This window comes from Talpa europaea (assembly GCF_964194135.1).
Source record: "Talpa europaea genome assembly, chromosome: 13".
Lineage (NCBI taxonomy): Eukaryota > Metazoa > Chordata > Mammalia > Eulipotyphla > Talpidae > Talpa > Talpa europaea.
The window spans coordinates 95,570,144-95,586,673 of record NC_140080.1 but is presented as its reverse complement, the minus strand read 5'-3'; the positions used below and the strand labels follow the sequence as shown (position 1 = coordinate 95,586,673).

Here is a 16,530-nt window from a genome sequence, read left to right as displayed (position 1 = left end):
CGTCAGAAATGGCGCTGAGCTTATGGCGAAGCCAAATGGTCTACAGTAACTCACTCGCTATAACAGTATTTAGCAAGTCTAGCATATAATGTCACAAATTTCCTAAGATTCTAAATTAGTGGACAATATACTGTGACGAAATTTGAATTAGTGCTCAGTAGTAGAGAGAATTAAACCAATACAGACTTTTATAAAATTAAAATACCATTGTCAAAGATAGTGTATAATGAAATAAGTACTAATTTGGTCTTCTCTGCCTCTCAATTCATTGTTATTTAGTACTTTGAGTTTTATAGATTTGCATGCTTTCAGGCCTGGTGAGAGAATGGTTTTATGATGCTGGCGAGCCCCAAGCTCAGGGGCCTCACCCACGTAACGTGGTGCCAGCCCTAGAGGAGCAGTGAGTTCTCTCTGGAAGTTCTACACGTCACAGTGATGACCTAGTTGTGCTTGTTAATAGGTCAGAGTGTGCACTGTCCGCCAGGCTGATTCTGTCCCCCAAAGGGCAAAAACCAGATTCTGGGGGGAAAACAAATCTTAGCCCTCACATTGATTTGTGGGTCTCTAGCGCTCACCTCTATTCAACAAAATCTTATTCCTGAGCTTTTAATTTTTGGGGTTAATTTGTTGGGCTTTGCAACCTGGACAACTCACAGAAAATGCACTGGAAATGCGAACAGTCTACCCGACGTGTGGCAGGGAACGGCCCCCTGAGATCTTTAGTTGGGGCTTCACCCCACAGGCACCGGGCACAGGGCCTGGGCGTCCTGTCTGGGCTGCCACTGGCTGCCTCGTGGGCTTTGTTTTTTATGGTTCTCTTGCTCTTGTGTGTGACGTGGACTTTGAAAATTAAATAAGAGCTGTATATATTTTATTACTTAATTACATAAGTTGTTTAGCCTGTCATTAATTGTGTCAAGTGCTGAAAAGTGAAGGATGCCATTGTGTCTGACATGACTGTGTGTCTGGCAGCTGGTTCCGTTAGGAGTGATTTTCTCAAGTCTAACAAAAGTTAAAAGTTCACTAAAAATGTATTTTAAGAAACTACGTTTTTTCCTGAGAAAGTAACAATTATGAATGATTATATAAAAAATGTTTTCTATGTATTTATAGGATTTGCTTATTTTATGTATAATTTTATAGATCTTAATTTAGATAAGTAAACTAAATTAAAAGTTGTTCAGCAAGTATAGTTAAAAAGTTGAGTTAAATGTGAGTACCTTTTTAACTTCAACTGAAGTGCTTTATGTAGCCACATAAAATCTGTATTGAATAAAATCAGCAAGTTTTGTACTTCTTTTCGTATGTGAAGTACAGATACATGACAGCACAAAGCTGCTCGAGAGGGTCAAGAAAACAGGAGAAACTTGCCTTTTTTTCAAAATCTCTATTATTATTTATTGAGATTATGTTGGTTTACAAAACTGTATAGGATTCAGAGGTACTGGCCTCTGAATGCCCACCCGCCACGGTGCCATGATCCTCCTGCACAGGCCGCCCTCCCTGTTCTCCCATCCCTGCCCGCCCGCTCCGGAAGCCTCAGCCTGTAGTTAGATTTCCAGGGAGTGTTTTGTTCCTTAATATTCCGTGTATGTGTGGAGTCATGTGGCATTTGTCTTTCTCCTTCAGGCTTATTTCACTTAGCCTAGTGCACCCATGTTTTCGCAGATAGCAAGATTTCATTTTTTTTTTTTTAGCAGCAGAGTCATGCTCCATTGTATATATATGTCTCATATCTTCTTAATCCCGCCTTGTGTGTGTAGATATCATATTTTCCTAATCCCCCGTTGTGTGTATATATATTATATATTCCTAACCCACCCCTTGTGTGTGTATATGTCATATCTTCCTAATCCACCCCTTGTGTGTGTATATATATCATCTCTTCGTAATCCACCCGCCTGCCCGTGGGCACTTGGCTTGTTTCTGTAGCTTGGCTGTTGTGAACAGTGCTGCAGTGAGCACGGGAGCGTACATTTCCCTTCAAACTAGTGTTTGTATTCTTTGGGTGGTATTCCTAGGAGTGGGATTGCTTGATGTGTCAGGTAGATCCATTTTTAATATTTTGAGAAACCTCCATCCTGTTTTCCGTAGGGACCGGGCCAGTCTGCCTTCCCATAGGGTACGGGGCTCCTTCTCCTCCATGGTCTCGCCAGCACTTGCTGTTTCTGGTCCTCCTGACACGGGTGTTCTCACCGCTGTGGGGTGGTGTCACACCGTGGCTTTGATTTGCATTTCCCTGATGCTCAGCGGTTTTCTCACTGGCCTGTTTGCCATTTCCGAGTCCTCTCTGGAGAAATGCCCATTTAGCTCTTCCGCCCAGGTTTTGATTGGGTTTTCTCTTTGTTGACTTGTTTTTTGTAGAAATTTTTCTTTTATTAAAGTAGCACAATGATACATTTGTACAAGGTGTCCTTTCTGTAGTTCAGAAGTGATCACTTACGGATAGATTTGCCACGCTTTCTGACTGTTGTTGATAGACCTTAGTAAGAGAGGATGTGAGAGTATGTATTTGGGTGTAGGAGGCTAGAGAGATCTTTAAGAAGCAATGAGAAAGACCTTTTAGATCTTGCTGAATTGCATTTGTCTTCATTTAATAAGGGTGTAATGAAGTGACTGGCAAGTTTTGTATCATGGAAGTTTCTTTTTTTCTTTATGTTAATAACTTGAAATGTTTTGATTAATTTTACAGATGTAGAGTTAATATCGGCTTTTCATCACACGTGGACACATTTATTTAACTTTCTGGCCACACTCCTGAGGAAGGCCGGGATTACCTCCCTCCCCTCTATCACGATAGGGCTGGCCAAGCACTGGACTGCTGTGATTGGTAAGAAGAGATGCACATTGGACCTGCTGCTTTGGGCTTTCGGCTAATAAAAATTAAGAGAGTCATTTGCAGTTATATATATATATATATATATATATATTATATGTGTGTGTGTGTATGTATATACTCAAATAATAAGTAATTTTGGCATGACATACGAGAGATAGCTTGCTTTGAGAAATTTGCAGTGCTTTTCAGGAGCATAAAAAGTGCATTTTTGAAAAATTGAAACACATTTCAAGACACTATAAAAACCAGACAAGAAAAACCTGTGGTGTTATGAGGATATATATTTATAATACAGGTTTATAAAAGAATGGGATAGATTTTCTTGTGTTGGTGTAAAACCAGCCTCTTTCCTGACACGGGCACCGTCACTGGGTCAGTCTGCACGTGGAAAGCCCTGCCCAACCACGACAGGGACTGTTAAAGTACAAGCTGGGTCTTATCTCAGGGCACAAGATTTTCTCACAGCACAGGAAGTATACAGAGTATACAGCAGCGAACTATTCTTATAAGACATTCCCTTATAGTAGTTGCATAGCAGAAGACGCAAATGATCAGTTGATTAAATTTAGCATAGCAAGAAGCCTTTTTTATAAAAATATTTATAAACAACATGAACGCTACCTTTTTTTAACACCCAGTTTCAATGTGTTCCAAGTTGAGTTCTTTTAAGTTTCTCGGTTATCTCTAATTCAGTTCACTTGTATTTTTCACATCTTAAGTTAGCATTTCATTCTTTGCTTAGATGTGTGACTCTTCCTGTAACGGGGCTGGTAGTTTGCAGGTAAGATTTATGGGGAAGGAGAGTACTGCAAGGTGGCAGTGCAGTGAGGGTGCGGCTAGCTCCCTGCAGACCAGCAGAGCAACCCCACAGCCCCGGAGAGAAAAGCTAATTATCAGCATACACGACAGTAGCACCCGCCCCACTGAACGGGAGGGGAACCCTAATGAGCTCTGCTAATGGCTCAGTGCACCCCACGAGTCGGGGCATGGCTGTGGTGCAGCGCCCCCTGAACACTGACCTAGACGCTCACCGCCTTCTTTCAGACCTGCTGTGCCAGTGCGTGGGCTTGTCCAGTGCCAACCCGGCGCTCTGTGCTGCCAGCCTGCAGTTCCTCGCTGTTCTCTTGACCCAAGAAGCAAAAAGGCAGCTCCAGGATAGAGACAGAACTCACTTAGGCCCCAGCCTCACGGTGGCTTCCCTTCTTGATAAAACTCAGGAAAATCAGCCGTCTCTGGAACGACTTAATGAAGTAATTCTTCAGGTATGTGATTTTTTTTAAACTTCGGTTATTGTTTAGGTGAATTAACTTTAGTTTTTGTCTTGCAAAGAAGTTTTCGATTGTTTGTATTAAAAAGTAATTAATGCTCATTCTGTTTCAGTAATGCGAGCGTATAAAGGTAAAGTAACCCCGGCCGCTCTAGTCCCATCCGGGATGTTGACCAGTTTCTTTAATGAATATGATATAAAAATTTTAAATGAAATATCAGTCATCTCTAAGTCTAGCGGTTTGTCAAAAGAATGTGGCATAAGAGGACCAAATGGGTCTGCCAGGAGTGCAGGTGTCATTCATAATTTATTTCATTTTATTTTTTTTATTTTTTTAAATAATAAATTTTATTTTTATATTCCCCATACAATTGCAACCCCCCCATTCTGACCCCAATCCCTCCCCTCCCGCCCCCCACCCCCGAAAAAGTGTCTCTGGTTCATAGTTTTTTGTTGATTTTGATTTTCACTTTCTTATAGTTATTCATTTTCCTGGTCCCTTATTTAAGTTTTCTAGATTCCTGCTATGAGTGAGACCATCCGGTATTTTTCTTTTTCTTTCTGGCTTATTTCGCTGAGCATGATCCCTTCCAGCGCCATCCATGTTGCTGCAAATTGCATGTGTTTATCTTTTTTGAATGCTGAGTAATATTCCATGGTGTATATGGACCACATCTTCTTGATCCAGTCATCTATTTTTGGGCATTTGGGCTGTTTCCAAAGCTTAGCTATTGTAAACAGTGCTGCTATAAACATAGGGGTGCAGGTGCTCTTTGGAATTGATGTTTCTGTGTCCTTTGGGTAAATACCTAGGAGTGGAATTGCTGGATCCTATGGAAGCTCTATGTTTAGTAGGTCCAGAAATCTCCACACAGCTCTCCACAGTGGTTGGACCAGTTTGCACTCCCACCAACAGTGCAGAAGAGTTCCTTTTTCTCCACACCCTCGCCAACATTTGTTGTTGCTAGTTTTTTTAATATGTGCCATTCTCACTGGTGTGAGATGGTATCTCATGGTAGTTTTGATTTGCATTTCCCTGATGACAAGTGATGTTGAACATTTTTTCATATGCCTGTTGGCCATTTGCATTTCCTCTTCAGAGAAGTTTCTTTTTAGCTCTTCTGCCCATTTTTTGACTGGATTATTTTCTTTGTTGTTGTTGAGTCTCATCAGCTCTTTGCAGATTTTTGTGATCAGTCCTTTATCATTAGTGTTGGGTGCAAAAATGTTCTCCCAGTTGGTGGGGTTTCTCTTTGTTTTTGTTATTGTCTCTTTTGCTGTGCAGAAGCTCTTTAATTTGATGTAGTCCCAGCTGTTTATCTTTGCCTTCACTATCACTGCTTTGGGTGACGTGTCTGTAAAGATGTCTTTGATGTGCAGATCACGTAGTGTTTCGCCTATATTTCCTTCTATATATTTTATGGTTTCAGGTCTTATGTCTAGTTCTTTAATCCATTTTGAGTTGATTTTTGTGTATGGTGTGAGGTAGTGGTCAAGCTTCATTCTTTTGCATGTAGCGACCCAGTTTTCCCAGCACCATTTATTGAACAAACTTTCTTTGCTCCAATGCATAGTCTTTGCTCCTTTGTCAAAGATTAGTTGACCATAAATCTGTGGGTTTATTTCTGGATTTTCTATTCGATTCCATTGGTCTGTATGTCTGTTCTTGTTCCAATACCATGCAGTTTTGATGATTATGGCTTTGTAGTATAGTTTGAAGTCTGGGAGTGTGATGCCTCCATTCCCTTCTTTTTTTTTCAGGAGAGCTTTGGCTATTCGGGGTTTTTTGTGATTCCATATGAATTTCATCAATAATTGTTCTATTTCTTTGAAGAATGACATTGAAATTTTGATTGGAATAGCATTGAATCTGTATATTGCTTTTGGAAGGATGGCCATTTTAATAATGTTTATTCTTCCAATGCATGAGCAGGGGATGTCTCTCCATTTCTTTGTGTCTTCTTCTATTTCTTTTAACAGTGTTTTATAGTTTTCTTTGTATAGGTCCTTTACCTCTTTTGTTAGATTTATTCCCAAATATTTGATTTTTTTTTTGTTTCAATAACAAAAGGGATGGTTTTTTTGATTTCTTCTTCTTCAGATTTATTGTTTGTGTATAGGAAGGCTACTGACTTTTGCATGTTGATTTTGTATCCTGCCACTTTACTGAACTGATTGATGAGTTGAATTAGCTTTTCTGTGGAGTTTTTGGGGTTCTCTATGTATAATATCATATCGTCTGCAAATAGTGATAGTTTGACTTCTTCTTTTCCTATTTGGATTCCTTGGATGTCTTTCTCTTGTCTTATTGCCCTGGCTAGGACTTCCAGTATTATATTGAAAAGCAGTGGTGAGAGTGGACATCCTTGTCTTGTTCCAGATCTTAATGGAATTGCTTTCAGCTTTTCACCATTGAGAATGATACTGGCTGTTGGCTTGTCATATATGGCCTTTATGATGTTGAGGTATGTTCCTTGTATCCCAAGAATTTCAAGGGCTTTTATCATGAATGGGTGTTGCACTTTGTCGAAAGCTTTCTCAGCATCTATTGATATTATCATATGGTTTTTATATTTCTTTTTGTTGATGTGTTGGATAACGTTGATTGATTTTCGGATGTTAAACCATCCTTGTGCCCCTGGAATGAATCCTACTTGGTCGTGGTGAATTATCTTATGGATACATTGTTGGATTCTGATGGCTAAAATTTTATTGAGGATTTTTGCATCAGTGTTCATTAGGGAGATTGGCCTGTAGTTTTCCTTTTTTGTGTTGTCCTTGTTTGGTTTTGGTATTAGTGTAATGTTGGCTTCATAGAACGTGTTTGGTATTGTCCCTTCCTTCTCAATTTTTTGGAAGAGTTTGTGAAGGATAGGCACTAATTCGTCTCTGAATGTTTGGTAGAATTCATTTGTAAATCCATCAGGTCCTGGGCTTTTGTTTTTGGGGAGGTTTTTGATTACCATTTCAATTTCGTTAATTGTAATTGGTCTGTTTAGGTGTTCTATTTCTTCTTTATCTAGCTTTGGGTGATTGTAGAGTTGTAGGAATTTGTCCATCTCCTCTAGATTATTAAACTTGTTTCCATATAACTGTTCATAGTAGTTACTGATTATTCTTTTGATTTCTGCTGTGTCCGTTGTGATTTCTCCTCTTTCATTGATGATCCTGTTTATTTGTGCTTTCTCCCTTTTTTCCTTTGTGAGCCTGGCTAGGGGTTTGTCTATTTTATTGATTTTTTCAAAGAACCAGCTCTTGGTTTCATTGATCTTTTGGATTGTTTTTTTAGTTTCAATTTCATTTATTTCTGCTTTGGTTTTTATTATTTCTTTTCTTCTACTGGTTTTGGGGTTTTTTTGTTGTTCTTTTTCTAGATCTTTGAGCTTCGAGATTAGGTTGTTTCTTTGAGTTCTTTCTTGTTTCTTGATGTGAGCTTCTATTGCTATATATTTTCCTCTTATTACTGCTTTTGCTGCATCCCATACATTTAGGATATTGGTGTCCTCCTTGTCGTTCAATTCAAAAAAATTTTTAATTTCTTCTTTGATCTCCTCATTAGTCCAGTGGTCTTCCAGTAGTGTGGTTTTTAATCTCCATGAGGTAGGAAAGTTCCTTGCCTTCTTTTTATGGTTTATTTCTAGTTTGATGCCTTCATGGTCAGAAAAGATGGTTGATATGATTTCAATCTTGGTGTATCTGTTGATGTTTGTCTTGTGCCCCAGTATGTGATCGATCCTGGAGAATGATCCGTGTGCGCTTGAGAAAAATGTGTACTCCGTTTTTTGGGGTTTAGTGTTCTATAGATGTCTGTTAAGCCCAATTGCTCTAGGTCCTTATTTAGAGCTTTGGTTTCTTTACTTATTTTTTGTCTTGTTGATCTATCCATTGTTGATAGTGGTGTGTTGAAGTCTCCCACTACGTATGTGTTTTCTCTGATGTCTGTTTTCAGAGAGGACAACAGTTGTCTGATATATTTTGGTGCTCCTTCGTTTGGTGAGTATATGTTAATGAGTGTTATTTCTTCTTGAAGTATTGTCCCCTTGATCATAATGTAGTGACCATTGGGGTCTCTTTTTATCTTTTTGAGTTTGAAATCTGTTTTATCTGATATAAGTATAGCTGTTCCTGCTTTCTTTTTTGGTCCATTTGCTTGTAGGATTGTTTTCCATCCTTTAACTTTGAGCCTATTTTTATCTTTTGTAGCTAAATGTGTTTCCTGGAGACAGCAAAAGGTTGGGTTTTGTTTCTTAATCCAGGCTGCAACTCTGTGTCTTTTTATTGAAGAGTTCAGTCCATTTACATTTAGAGTTAATATTGATATGTTAACATCTGTATTTGCCATTGTGTTTGTCTTTCCTTTGATTTTATTTATTTATTCTTTTAATAACTTTTTTTTTTTTTTGGCCTTCTTTCGTTGTTATTCGTCCCTCTGAGGTTCTGGCTTTAGGACTCCTTGTAGTATTTTTTGGAGTGGGGGTTTAGTTGCAATGAAATTCCGGAGTTTCTGTTTGTCTGGGAAGGTCCATATTCTTTCTTCAAAGAGGAAGGAGAGCTTTGCGGGATAGAGTATTCTTGGTTGGCATCTTTTTTCTTGGAGTCTGTTGACTATGTCCCTCCACTCTCTCCTTGCCCGTAGTGTTTCTTCGGAGAAGTCTGATGTCAGCCTGATTGGCTTTCCTTTGAATGTTATCTGTTTCTTCCCTCTTGCCAGCTTCATTATTTTTTCCTTGTCCTGGATTCTTGGGAGCTTTACTATTATGTGTCTTGCTGTATTTTTTCTTTCGTCGTGGAAGTTTGGTGTTCTTCTTGTAGGATTGTTTTCCATCCTTTAACTTTGAGCCTATTTTTATCTTTTGTAGCTAAATGTGTTTCCTGGAGACAGCTATACAGCTGTCTGATATACAGCTATACCTGATATACAGCTTCTTGTATATCAATTTTCAGCTCCTTCTTCACATTTGGGAAGTTCTCTTCAATTATCTCTTTGAATATTTTCTCTGTTCCTACTTCTCTCTCCTCTCCTTCTGGTATTCCTATAACTCTTATATTTCCTTTCCTCATGGAGTCAGATAGTTCCCGAAGTCTTTCTTCATTCTTTTTCCTTCGTACTTCTCTTTCCTTTTCTGTTTTGGTTCTTTTTATTTCTGTGTCTTCAAGAGCACTTATTCGTTCTTCCATTTCATCAATTCTGCTTTCATTGCTTTTCCCAGAATTCTTTAGTTCTTCCATTAATTCTTTGATCTCCTGCATTTCTTTTACTTCCCTCTTTAGGGACTCAATTTCATTCTTCTGATCCTTGATTATTTTTCCCTTATCATTGTTTTCCTTTATGACTTCTGTCAGTTTTTTAATCACGGCAATTTTAAATTCTCTTTCTGGAAGGCTCAGAAGTTCTTCCAAGTTACTGTCGTTGCAATCTGGGGGCTGGTTTTCTTTTTGTGGTGTGCTTTTTCTCTGGAGAGTTGCTAGGTTGCGTGTGGTTCTTCTCCTCCCTACTGTCTGTTTTCTAATTTGCCGTATGCGTTGGGACACTGTGTTGTTGGGACTGGCCGGCATCTTGGGTGGGCTTCTCTTCTCCCCTCTGGTTCCTCCAGGAGTCATCGGCAGCCCGGGCTGTGTGCGTGTCTCCCGGTGTCTTTGTTCTTCTCTAATGGCGCCCGGAGCCATTCGCTCACCGCTGCGGCGAATCCCGCAGGGTTCGCCTCAGCTCCCGTTCAAGGGGTGTGGTGGCTGCAATAGTTCCTTTCCACTCACAGTCCTGCTTGCTGCGTCGTTTGTTCTTGGTGGCCGTTTTGGTTTGTTGTTTCCCTCCTCTCTGCCGGTCGGAGAGTGCCGCCTCTGTGGGCGGGGGAGGGGAGCAGGGTTCTGCGCTTCCCTCCCTTCTAGTCCTCTTTTATGGCCACTTTCTTCTTCGGGTAATTTGCTGGAGTCACCCGTTTATCTTCCGTGTCCCAGTTCTCACTGGGACCTGCCGCTTTTCCTCCCTATTAACTTTTTTTAATGGGAGATCTTACTCTCAGCGTCTCCTCGCCGCCATGTTGCTCCGCCCCTCCTGATGTCTGTTTTCAGAGATGACAACAGTTGTCTGATATATTTTGGTGCTCCTTCATTTGGTGAGTATATGTTAATTAGTGTTATTTCTTCTTGAAGTATTGTCCCTTTGATCATAATGTAGTGACCGTTGGGATCCCTTTTTATTTTTTTGAGTTTGAAATCTGTTTTATCTGATATAAGTATAGCTGTTCCTGCTTTCTTTTTTGGTCCAGTTGCTTGTAGGATTGTTTTCCATCCTTTAACTTTGAGCCTATTTTTATCTTTTGTAGCTAAATGTGTTTCCTGGAGACAGCAGAAGGTTGGGTTTTGTTTCTTAATCCAGGCTGCAACTCTCTGTCTTTTTATTGAAGAGTTTAGTCCATTTACATTTAGGGTTAATATTGATATGTTAGCACCTGTATTTGCCATTGTGTTTGTCTTTCCTTTGATTTTATTTATTCTTTTAATATCTTTTTTTTTTTCCTTGCTTTCTTTTGTTGTTATTCGTCCCTCTGAGGTTCTGGCTTTAGGATTCCTTGTAGTATTTTTTGGAGTGGGGGTTTATTGGTAATGAACTTCCATAGTTTCTGTTTGTCTGGGAAGGTCCTTATTCTTTCTTCATAGAGGAAGGAAAGCTTTGCGGGATAGAGTATTCTTGGTTGACATCTGTTTTCTTGGAGTCTGTTGACTATGTCCTTCCACTCTCTCCTTGCCCGTAGTGTTTCTTCAGAGAAGTCTGATGTCAGCCTGATTGGTTTTCCTTTGAATGTTATTTGTTTCTTCCCTCTTGTCAGCTTCATTATTTTTTCCTTGTCCTGGATTCTTGGGAGCTTCAGTATTATGTGTCTTGCTGTATTTTTCATTTCGTCATGGAAGTTTGGTGTTCTTCTTGCTTCTTGTATATCAATTTTCAGCTCCTTCTTCACATTTGGGAAGTTCTCTTCAATTATCTCCTGGAATATTTTCTCTGTTCCTACATCTCTCTCCTCTCCTTCTGGTATTCCTATAACTCTTATATTTCCTTTCCTCATGGTGTCCGATAGTTCCCGAAGTCTTTCTTCGTCCTTTTTCCTTCGTACTGCTCTTTCCTTTTCAGTTTTGATTCTTTTTATTTCTGTATCTTCAAGAGAACTTATTCGTTCTTCCATTTCATCTATTCTGCTTTCATTGCTTTTCCCAGAATTCTTTAGTTCTTCCATTGATTCTTTGATCTCCTGCATTTCTTTTACTTCCCTCTTTAGGGACTCAATTTCATTCTTCTGATCGTTGATTATTTTTCCCTTATCATTGTTTTCCTTTATGAGTTCTGTCATTTTTTTAATCATGGCAATTTTAAATTCTTTTTATGGAAGGCTCAGAAGTTCTTCCAAGTTACTGTTGTTGCAATCTGGGGGCTGGTTTTCTTTTTGTGATGTTCTTCTTCCCTGAGGAGTTGCTATGTTGTGTGTGGTTCTTCTACTCCCTACTGTCTGTTTTCTAATTTGCCGTATGCGTTGGGACACTGTGTTGCTGGGACTGGCCGGCATCTTGGGTGAGCTTCTCTGCTCCCCTCTGGCTCCTCCAGAAGCCATCTGTCAGTTTCAAGCAGTCTTTCCTGAAGAAAGGTCCCTGTTCTAAAATGCCGATGTGGGGACACACTCCCCTGTGCTCCTGGTCTGCCCCAGCGGTGGGTTCCCTCTTCCCCTCTGGGCTTGGACTACAGGCCAGAGGTGTTCTGGTGTGGGCGAACTTCCCCGGCTCACCTCTGGCTCCTGAGGGAGCCTTCTGTAGGCAGTCTTTACTGAAGAAATGTCCCTGTTCTAAAATGGTGATGTGGGACACACTCCCTGCACGTCCGGTCTCAGGCACACTCTTCTGCACGCCTGGTCTGCCCCGGCTTTGGGTACTCGCTCCCCCTGTGGGCTCAGACTACTGGTCGGCAGGGGCCCGGCGTGGGCTAACTTCCCAGCTGGCCACTGGCTCCTCCAGGAGCCTCTGCTGGTTTCAAGTCGCTAGGTGGCGCCAGAGATCTCTCCTAGAGCCCTTGGGGAGCTGTTTTTTTTTTTTTTTTTTTTTTTTCACCCCGTGGGACAGGAAACAGAGCGGGAATGGTAGGGTAAACCTCAACGGCTTTGGGGTGCTGTGTCTGCCTTGTGCCCCACCGTTGTGGAGAACCCACGCCCCGAATTTTGTGCTCCGGATCTCAGTTCCAAAGCCCTCAGGTCCAGGACGCGGGCTGTAGCCCAGTTCAGTGTCCACAGAATGGCGTCTTTTGCACCCCGCTCCCGTGCCTGGGTGCCTGGTTCCTGGTTACTCAGTGAGGGACTTTCACCTCAGTGAGGGTCTTCGCGCGCGTCTCCCCACATGCCTAGGTCGCAGGCGCGGGCACCTGGGCAGCCGCGATCCCAATCCGCGTTTGCTTTTCAACCGCGCTGCTTTTCCGCGCGATCCCAATCCCGATCCGCGTTTGCTTTTCCAGCGCGCCGCTTTTCCGCGTGATCCCGATCCCTATCCGCGTTTGCTTTTCCAGCGCGCCGCTTTTCAGCGCAAGCTTACCGCCGGCCTGGGGCTGTGTGCTGGTCCTGGCCTCCTCCTGGGGGGCGGGGTCTCTGTTTAATGGCCCCGGGAGCTCACCTCCGCGGCGAATCCTGCAGGGTTCTCTGCAGCTCCCGTTCACGGGGTGTGGTGGCTGCAATAGTTCCTTTCCACTCCCAGTCCCGCTTGCTGCGTCGTTTGTTCTTGTTGGTCGTTTTAGTGTGTTTTTTTTCCTCCTCTCTGCCGGTCGGAGAGTGCCGACTCTGTGGGTGGGGGAGGAGAGCAGGGTTCTGCGCTTTCCTCCCTTCTAGTCCTCTTTTATGGCCACTTTCTTCTTCGGGTAGTTCGCTGGAGGCTGCCAGAACACACCCAGCGTCAGCGCCTCGGGTCAATCACACACGTCCTTACTGCCCGTCCCGTGGGCCAGGCTGGTGCCAGGCAGTGTGTGAGCACAACCGGCTCAGTCTCCGACTGACCAGAGGGAGCAGGGTTTTAGAATTGATGCCCTTCTGTCCATCTGTCTGTCTGTCTGTCTACCTGCACGTATACATGTACATATATACCCACATAATATATGGATATAAATATACTTGAAATTCACCTCCAACGACATCAGATGTGTGATGCTGCCATCATATTTGAGGAGCCGTGTTTTGCTTTGGTGCTCAGTGAACAGTAAAACTCAGAGTGAATCTGCTCAGGAAGCCCGTATCCCAGAGACACTGCTGGGCTCGCTGACGCTGCATGTTCAGAAGAAAGCCACGTGCCTTGGCCCAGCAGACACAGGTTACTCCACGCATAGATGGAGTGAGACCTAAAGGGAAGTGTAACAACTAAATAGATGACATTGAGTCGTCTTGTGTCCCTTCCACCCGTGGTTCACTGAAAGACAGGGTTCCCCGCTCTGTGTCTTCTTGATGGACTTTTCCCCCTCCGCACAGTGCTTCGTCTGGTAGTTGTGTTAGACGTGCTAGTGGCTTTATGGGTACGTCTGCTGGACTGATGCGGCATGGTATCCAGTGTTTACATTGAAATACTTCGTTTTTTTTAAATAAGAGGATTTGCTACTGTGTATTCTCTGCTTTGTCATCTTGTAATTGCTTAGAAATTCGAATGTGTAAAGGAAATAGACCAAAATATTAGCATTTTCAAAATTACAAGTGAGTTTTCATTTATGAGCCAGAAAAAGAGAGAATCTCTTTTGAAAGACGTGACTTGTGAGAGTCCACTTACCGTGGACGTGGAAGATGGAAAGAGCCAGCTCATCCGGGGGCCACAGGGGGGCCTGTGTCTCAGGGAGGAGGTGCACCGGGTGACTTCTCGCTCCTCTCCAGTTTTCCAGGGCCCTGTAAGTACATGCGTGGACTTGCCATGTGTTAGACCTGAATATACTTTATCCTTTAGAGGAGGTTTGAGTGTGATTGTTGGACATTTTCATCTTAAATTTCTGGTACTGTCTCATCCTCTTAGAGCATTCACAGATCTTAATGATTTATCACATTCCAGCAAATTCCTTGGAATAGTTGTCACCTAGCAAGAACTGTTCAGTAGAACATGTATTTTCCTCCCAGCAGTTTTGCTCCACATTGTCTGTCTTCACAGTTTGATCTATGTTCTTTGCAGTGCTATGAAGTAAAATCCTCCAAAGACACCCTGAAGAGAGTGGCTGCGAACGCGCTGCTGTCCCTCCTGGCCGTGAGCAGGCAGGCCCAGAAGCTCGCTCTCCAAGGTGAGCCGCTGGGCGGCGGTGGGTTATGTACTCCACTGCCTGTGCCCCTAATTCTTCTTTGGACTCAAAATGCAAAGAACTTATAATCTCGGTGCAACTAAAAGAAATAGTTTTTTTTTTTTCCCCATATGGAAACATGCATTAATATTTTTAAAAATAGGATAGAACGATTGTGCATATTTATACGTTATTTTGTACATGATCATCTTTAAAAAGATTATGCGTTGGGGTAGATTATTTTTTAGGGCAATGATTCTTCCTCTAGAGAACCTATATCTAAATACTAGAGAAGCCTGAAAAGGAGCACACCACTCAGTTTCATAATAATTAAGCATTAGTAACCATAAGCACATATTGCGTATCTGAAAAAAAAAAACCCACATAGTCTGGATAGTAATCACAGCATTGTTAGGGGAGTCTGAATTTTCTTACATGTTTCCCCTGCAGAGTGCTATAATTTCTCATCTGCAATCAGGAGACACAGGTCTTAGGGTTGAGAGAGAATAACAGCAACATCAAGTTCATTAATTTTAATTATGATTCACTGCTAAGACCAATTACGCCTCCAACCGCACGACGCATTTGGGGCATGTCAGACTAAGTTGAAACCAAGCGGGCTTTAGGGTCTCAGCGCTCGCTCTTTTCCCCCTGATTCATTCATCTGTCACTGAAAACACTGCGGTGAAGGTGGGCAGAAGTAGAGGTGCTTTTCTTTGCGAACTGGAGTGTGCGTGTGGCTTGGGTCCGTCTGGAAGTGGTCTGTCCCTGTGCCTGTGGGTTTTCCAGCCTCCCTGATCGACACCTGCCTGGCGCAGATGAAGCACATTAGCGCCCAGCTGAACCTTGACTCCCTGAGGCCTGGGCGAGCGGCCCTGAAGAGAAAGGTGAGCGGGTCCTGGGACCCCAGGGATGGCGGGGGCCCTCGTCCTGTGGCCTCGTGCTCCAAACTGACCCCTGAGTTTGGTGGAAATGGGTGGTTTAGAGGCTACAGCCAGAAGCGTTAATGGGATTTCTACATTGGCAGGTTTGAGTGTGTGTGTGCGTGTGCATGTGCGTGTGTGTGTGTGGGGGGGGGGAGGCATAGTTCCCATGTGAAGATCTTTTTTTTTTCCAATAAAATTTTACTGATTTGCCATCATTTATAAAAATAGATCCTTTCGGGAGTAGCTTCACACCTCGACGTGTGTGTTCCTCCCTTACCTTCCACCAAAGGCCTACACAGTCTCTCACCCCCGCCCGCCCTCCCTGGCCCTCCCGCTGGCGACCATGGTCTTCAGACTCCAGCAGCCATTTTTATTGTGTTTTGCCAGTTTGTTTCTCTTTGGCTATTTACATTCCACAATGAGAGAAACTGCACGGTGATTGTCTTTCGCTTCTGACTCAATGTCACTTAGTATAAACGCCTCAAGGTCCATCCGTATTGGCCCCAAAGTCATCGTTTGATCTTCTCAATAACCGAGTAGTAGTCCATTGAGTATATAAACCACCATTTCTTTACCCAGTCACCTGCCAGTATTTAGGGCGACTCCATGTCTCAGCTATGGTGAATCACGCTCCTGTGAGCGTAGGGGTGCGTGAAACATCGCCGATTCGCCTTTTTGTATTATTCAGATAAATACCCAGGCTTGGTGTTCCTGGGCTACGGGGAATTTCCATTTTCAGTCCAGGAAACCACCGCACTGTTCCAGAGATGCCACTCCAGGCGTGTCCCCTCTGCGTGGACAGGCTCCTCCTCGTTGTCCACATCCTCACCAGCACTTGTTTCTGGTCTTTTCTGGGCCATTCTCACAGGGTGAGGTGGCACCTCACTGCGGCTTTGATTTGCATTTCCCAGATGATAAGTGACATTGATCTTTAAATGCCAATATGGTTGAAAACCAGTCTGTGGTTTATTTATCACTTTACTGAGTGGGTCGTGGAGCCCACACTGCACCTTGGCATCCCCATCCCCCTCTCTCATCCCCCACCCCCCCACCCCCACCCCCCCTCGTGCTCAAAAGAACAACAGCCTTTCTTGCCGTGTGGTACCTCGTGGAGACCAGGAGCTGTCAAGGTCTGGGAAGGCCTGGCGGCCGCGTGGTACCATCACTAAGGGAGAGGGAGCCGCTGAATTTCAAAAGTGGACGAGGATCGTGTTGCCATTTTCAG

General features: G+C 42.9%; 1 protein-coding gene across 3 annotated transcripts in view; it reads left to right on the top strand.

Moving 5' to 3' along the window:
* The window catches only part of RTTN (rotatin), a gene marked incomplete at both ends in the record, with an annotated part of 107,817 nt that overhangs the window by 80,398 nt on the left and 10,889 nt on the right, over window positions 1-16,530 (top strand). For 2 of the 3 annotated variants that reach the window (XM_084252120.1, XM_084252119.1), the window contains 4 exons: window positions 2,693-2,830; window positions 3,884-4,101; window positions 14,277-14,382; window positions 15,169-15,266. In XM_084252120.1, the coding sequence (XP_084108246.1) occupies window positions 2,693-2,830; window positions 3,884-4,101; window positions 14,277-14,382; window positions 15,169-15,266 (560 nt within the window). Of the gene's footprint in view, window positions 1-2,692; window positions 2,831-3,883; window positions 4,102-14,276; window positions 14,401-15,168; window positions 15,267-16,530 lie in introns of all 3 variants that reach the window. The other variant, XM_084252118.1, reaches the window with a different exon arrangement.